This window comes from Elaeis guineensis, chromosome 12 (assembly GCF_000442705.2).
Source record: "Elaeis guineensis isolate ETL-2024a chromosome 12, EG11, whole genome shotgun sequence".
Taxonomy (NCBI): Eukaryota; Viridiplantae; Streptophyta; class Magnoliopsida; order Arecales; family Arecaceae; genus Elaeis; species Elaeis guineensis.
In genome coordinates this window covers 28750482-28756481 of record NC_026004.2, presented here as the reverse complement: position 1 = coordinate 28756481, position 6000 = coordinate 28750482, and the positions used below count along the sequence as shown (strand labels likewise).

General features: G+C 40.4%; 1 protein-coding gene across 1 annotated transcript; it reads left to right on the top strand.

The window, feature by feature from the left end:
• Window positions 1-2144: 2144 nt before the first annotated feature.
• On the top strand, window positions 2145-5796 carry LOC105034275 (calcium-dependent protein kinase 34). The gene is made up of 5 exons (XM_010909357.2): window positions 2145-2347; window positions 2757-3482; window positions 3572-3868; window positions 4821-5234; window positions 5319-5796. The coding sequence occupies exons 2-5, from the start codon at window positions 2906-2908 to the stop codon at window positions 5588-5590; spliced, it is 1560 nt and encodes a 519-aa protein (XP_010907659.1). The 5' UTR covers window positions 2145-2347; window positions 2757-2905; the 3' UTR covers window positions 5591-5796.
• Window positions 5797-6000: the final 204 nt, after the last annotated feature.

The following is a 6000-nucleotide window of genomic DNA, read 5'->3' as shown; positions in this document are numbered from 1 at the left end:
TTCTTTTCAACTATCTAATATCAGTCGGACACCAGTGCATAGAAAGGAACTATAGCTAATTAAAGTCTTGAGGCTAAATTATATTTATTTTTAGTAGGACTTTAAATCAAGCCTATTTAAAATTTAATATTTTTTTATGTCCAAACTCAACCCATGACCAACTCTAGTAGAAAGATGCTTGGGAAAGCCCATGTCATTCGTATTCCCTGGCTAACAATTTTTAGGCCACTAATGAAAAAATTATATTTTTTACTTTTCAGTTTTCTTATTGATTTATCATCAATTTTCAATTCTTTTGATGAATTTATCAGATTTTTTTTTTCCAAATTTCTTTTCTTTATGGAGCTATGCCATCATGTTTTACACTTTTGGCTGCACCATTACGGCCAAGTTACCCATCCTTAACTCCATCTCAATAGTGGAAACTTGAATCTAAATCATTGTTTACAATATTTATTATTCTTTTTCTATGGGTGGTCTGAGCTCGTTGCAACATGTCCACACCTTTTGGCTGAAAAGCTAAAGAAATTTCAGCCGTTAAAAGACTTTCGTCAACTCGCTGACCCAAAAAGTATAATCGGGTAATCGGGCCCTACATCAGGGATCAGTCCACTGGTGGAGATTAAAATTGAATGCAAGAATTCTAGGGGGCAGAAGGAAAACCAGCTACGTGGTGTGGCGCCGTCTCAAGGTTAAAGTCAACCCATCGATGGCTCTGGACTCGTACCTTGCGCTTCTCATCCATCATCACCGCTAGCAGTCAAATGGACGGACGCGATTAATATTAGAACCCCCTGGCGTTGACCACTGCGTCGGCTCGATTACGGGAAGCACGCCGCCAATCCACCCTAACGGACGGGTCCCTTATCGCGACGCAAACACCAGCGTCCATTAAAATCCATCCGTTCGCTGACACGTGTAGGCCTCAGGGTACGTTGCAGATAGTGGAAGGCATGACGTAAATTTAGGTATGAATGACGGAATACCAGATCAGCAGGTGGATTTTTTTTTTCTTTTCGTTTTCTGGCATGTGGGTAACGGAATAGGGAACAAAGAACGTAGACACGCCGTAAATCGCTTTCCGGACACTGGACAGCAAAAGGCCGGAAGCTTCTCCCTGGACTTCCGCCAACAGGATTCCATGTTCCATTCTCCACACAACCCATTTATTTATTCCAGTTAATTCGGTGATTCACGTCCGCTCCCATTTCAAATACACAAGAGTTCCATGCTAAGGGCACCAAAAACGTACCCTGCAAGTGTACCCAACTCTATTTTTTTTTAAAAAAAATTATTTTAATATTTTAAGTCATTACATAAGAATGCAGCTATAATACAACATTACAGGATCAACATCGGTTGGAAAGTTGATGAACTAGCATTATTTTTCATTGGCCAATTAGCTAGTTTTATAAGATGCTCGGCAATATAATTATGTATATGACTTAATTATAGTACTTATTATCATTTTTTATATTTGAATCATTAAAAATAATTAATTAGTAAATTGAAAATATGATCTTCGATAGTCTATGGTGCTATTAAGATTGTTATGATTTTGCATGATGAAAAAAATAAAAAAAATTCTTTATGTATTTTTTTTACTTCAATTTTTAAGCTAATTTAGTTGTTTTAGTGCTTGTAACTATCGGTGGTGTCATGAATTAGATGATGCGATGTTTAGTCCTTTTCTATGTTTGCTCCATTAAATATTCAAATTTGTTACTATATCAAAAAAAAGCTAGCGAATTCACATAACTATTTGAGTAAAGCAACACATCATTGCACTATTTAAAAACTCATTTTTATCGCTTTCATCCCAAAAATATCATTTCACACGGACATGCAATATTAACAAAAACAGCAGCAAATGGCAGACCAACAAACAATCACAATCAGCCATACAATCCTAAGGTTCCATTAGTATGAACTAATCATTATATTTTTATGAGTTATAACAAATTGACCTGAGTGGAAACAGTTCCTGGTACCTTAGGGATCACAGGAAGTCCAGCTTGCGTGGCGTAGGGGCGCCTCGCTTTCCAGGTAGGGCCCATGGCCCTATTGGATGGGTCCCACGGTTGGTTCTTGTTTTGAGGGCATTGCCCGTTTGTAATTAGAAAACAAACATTATGCAGTTTGAGGAACAAAAGGGTAGTAGATACAGCGGATCTCCACAATTCTTTCATTATTGTTATTATTATACTAAAAAGCGGGCTTCCACCACCGGAAAACCGTGAAGACGCCGACCCACCCATTCTCTCTTTGCTGGAGCCGGCGAAGAAGCGGCGGTGCCGAGCGCTCCTTTCCGGTCGTCTCAGCTTCTACTTCTCTTTCTCCACGCCAGGTGAGCTCCCTCTTTCGTCTTATGCCTTGTTTTCTGTTTTTCCTGATTTTTTTTTAAAATTTTGAGTTTGTTTTTCGCGTTTCCTTGAACTGGGTTGTCGGATCTGACGCGGTCTGAATGCTTCCACCTTTTTCTTGGTCTTATCTTCATTCGATCGGTGGGAATTTTGTATGGATGCATTTAACTGCGGTTGATTAGGGTTTTCTTAGGCTTTTTTATGTGGTAATTCGGAGTTGCTCGATGATTTTGAGCAGTTAGGGTTTTGGAATTGATGTGATCTCTTGTTGGGTGTTTGATGCAGCTTGTCGATTTGAATCATTATGTTAAACATTGTGATAAAGTTTGAATTTTTTTCCTCTTAACTTTACTAAAGTTTGTATTTTTCTTGCTTTCCCGCTCGCATCTTCAGCTTCTGGGCGATGGGCGCATTAGGGTTTTGATTCCGGATTTAGGGTTTCCATTAAAGATGGAACCTTTATATCCTTTTTGACGAGAAGAAGTCAATTGGATTTGGTGAGAAGTGGATTCCTGATTGCAGAGAGCTCTGAGCTCTTTGTCATGGCTGTTGCCTTGGGCAACAGCATTGACCCACCCTATAACTCTTACAAGGTCCCTGGCCTCGTCGATCCAATCCTTGAAACCCCTCACATCTCCTACCTTGGAGATAGATACGTTCTAAGGGAGCAATTGGGCTGGGGCCAGTTTGGGGTAATCTGGGCATGCTCTGACCTGCTCACGGGACAGACCCTTGCCTGCAAGTCCATCGCCAAAGACCGACTTGTCTCCTCAGATGACCTCCGCAGCGTCAAGCTCGAGATTGAGGTCATGGCCCGGCTATCCGGCCATCCTAATGTTGTCGCCCTCAAGGCTGTGTATGAGGAGGAAGACTGTGTTCACCTTGTCATGGAGCTGTGTGCCGGTGGGGAGCTCTTCCACCGCCTCGAGAAGCATGGCTGCTTCTCAGAGCATGAGGCGGCTATCTTGTTCCGGCATCTTATGGAAGTCGTGATGTATTGCCATGACAATGGCATTGTCCACAGGGACCTCAAGCCAGAGAATATTCTGCTGGCCACCAAGTCATCATCTTCACCAATCAAGCTGGCAGATTTTGGGCTCGCCACCTATATCAAACCTGGTATTCTTTGAATTCTCATGGTTACTCCTAATTCAATTCACTATATTTTCTTGTTGTTTGTTTTGAACTTGTGTTAATAAACTGAACAGGGCAGAGCTTATATGGGACTGTAGGAAGTCCCTTTTACATAGCTCCGGAAGTACTTGCAGGGGGATACAATGAAGCAGCTGATGTATGGAGTGCAGGGGTTATTCTTTACATTCTTCTCAGTGGAATGCCACCTTTTTGGGGAAAGACCAAGTCGAGAATTTTTGAGTCGGTTAGATCTGCTGAGCTACGGTTCCCATCTGATCCATGGGGTGGTGTATCACAATCTGCGAAGGATTTGATAACTGGAATGCTACGTAGGGATCCTGCTCAAAGGCTTACAGCCAAACAGGTTTTAGGTAAGCTGTGGTTGTTTATTTCACTGTTTTAACGGAAACTAGTGTGCACTTAGAGTTGTAAATGAGCCAAGCTTGGGCTACCCAGGCTTAGCTCTCACACAGCTGAACACAAGCTGCTTATTATCAGTTCATTTAAGAACACTAGCAAGAGCCTAAGAAGCCTCAAGACTTTCATATGTGTACCTAGATTTAATTTTTACCTTTATATTTCAATATTATAGTTGAATTATATTCTTTGATACTTAAGTTATAAATTTTTTAACAATTATAATATAAAATACTTTCTTTTGTTAATATATGGCAGTTAAGATGCTGTATATGTATTTCGAGCTTATTTGAGCTCGGTTCAAGGAAACCAACCATAGCTCTGGTTTGTTTGGTAAACAAGTAAGCTGAATTTGATCCAAATTTCTCACCAAACACAAGGTTCTCATGAATGGCTCCCTCAGTTGTTATTTCTTTGTGATCTAAAAATTTCAAATGCACTAACTATATGTTCTTATTTGATCAAAATAGTATGTCTATTTAATTTCTGCATTTTGTGTCTGTCTATGAATAGGTTTATTTATTTATTTGTTTGTTTATTTATTTACAGATGTGTTGCTGCTTAACTAGTATTAAGCTTTAGATGCCTACTATTTTAATACATGGAAAATTATAAACTACCCATCTTTACATCGTAATATTTATTTTATTCCATGTGCTAACAACATTATCCAAAGCAGGGAGTTATAGTGCCATACGCAAAAGTCATTTTCTTTTTTCACTTTTTTCTCTGATTCATGGTTACTCTTTCCATATTTGGAGCTTCCTGGGCCATATTGCAGGGCCATTTCAAACCTGAGGTTTGGGATTGTTTGTACCATCATGCAGATCATTCCTATGTATTGTAATCATTTGGTTCAGCTGATGGCATATCCAAGCCTTTGAGCTGTTTTCTTCCCTTTTGCAGATCATGCCTGGATTAAAGAACATGCAGAGCAACCAAATGTTCCTTGTGGTCACTGCAATGAAATAAATTTGGGACGAGGAGATTTGGGAAGTTGTTCGTTCTCCACCCCACTTGTCAATGCAAGTCGTGATGTCAGCTTTAGTACCCTGTCCCCTACTCCCTGCCAACATCAGGCAGATCATTCTTCCCCTGCATCCTCTTGCAGACCATCATTCTCTACTTTCATTGTTGATACCTCTCCTCTCTCCCATGCTGTTGGTTTCTCTTTCCGCAGCAGCTTTGAGTCAAACAGTCTCGAATTCTCATCCCCAATTCCATTGATGCCTAGTTTTGCTTTCATCAGTCCTCCGGGTGACCAAGAAAACCTTTTGGGTTTCACGAGCGACATATCAAAGGCCAACACAATTCAGAGAGGTAAAAGCTCTCACTTCTGCTTCTGACTTCATGTGTTCTGTTCTTGTTAACTAAAATCTATCTGTTTTGTTGTGTACTGTGCAGACTCCAGCTTTGGGAAGCTCTTCATGTCTCCCGGTTCTACAGCTTGCTTTAGCCATGATGTCAGAGTATCAGAACATAAGGTGTCTGAGGTTAGAAAGGGCATGACAGCTTTGTCCAGAACCGCTGGCATCCACAAGAGACGTAACCACACAATTGGGCTTGGGGAGTGTGAGCAGCAGCTTGATCTCATAGTTTCGGAGTCGGTCATACGCTGGGCCTCATGCACGCACCTCTCAAGCACACCATCTCTCAGGTCTTCTCTTGTTTGTTGAGATCCTGTGGACCTTTTGTTAATGTATGACTTAGAGATTTCACTGATTGGAGTGTGTTACTTGAACATGCAAACAAACTCTGCTACCCTTTTTGGCTAATTCTTATGTTACTTCGGTGTATTGTGGGTGGGAAGCTCCAAATGTAATGACATCTAATATATACTTGTGTGTCAATCGAAGCACCAGATGGGTGTTTTGCTGTGTGAGCATGAGATTGCATGTCGTAAATCTTGATAATCTGGTGATGAAACAGGTGGGTTTACTTTGATCAATTGTTTACTCAAGGTTTAGGTGGCTTCAAGTTCTTAAGTTACAGAGGAAAGTTTGTTTCTAGTTGTGTTATCAAATAGCAGCTTGGTTCGGTTCTTTTGTGAACTCTAAGAAAGAATGATTCTGTGGATATTTGAAAT

What these genes read in the sequence shown, in the direction of transcription:
- LOC105034275 (XM_010909357.2), top strand. Translation starts at nt 2,906, where the DNA reads ATGGCTGTTGCCTTGGGCAACAGCATTGACCCACCCTATAACTCTTAC. An exon ending in CGCCACCTATATCAAACCTG is followed by an intron (nt 3,483 to 3,571) that starts GTATTCTTTGAA and finishes TAAACTGAACAG; the next exon opens with GGCAGAGCTTATATGGGACT. An exon ending in TACAGCCAAACAGGTTTTAG is followed by an intron (nt 3,869 to 4,820) that starts GTAAGCTGTGGT and finishes TCCCTTTTGCAG; the next exon opens with ATCATGCCTGGATTAAAGAA.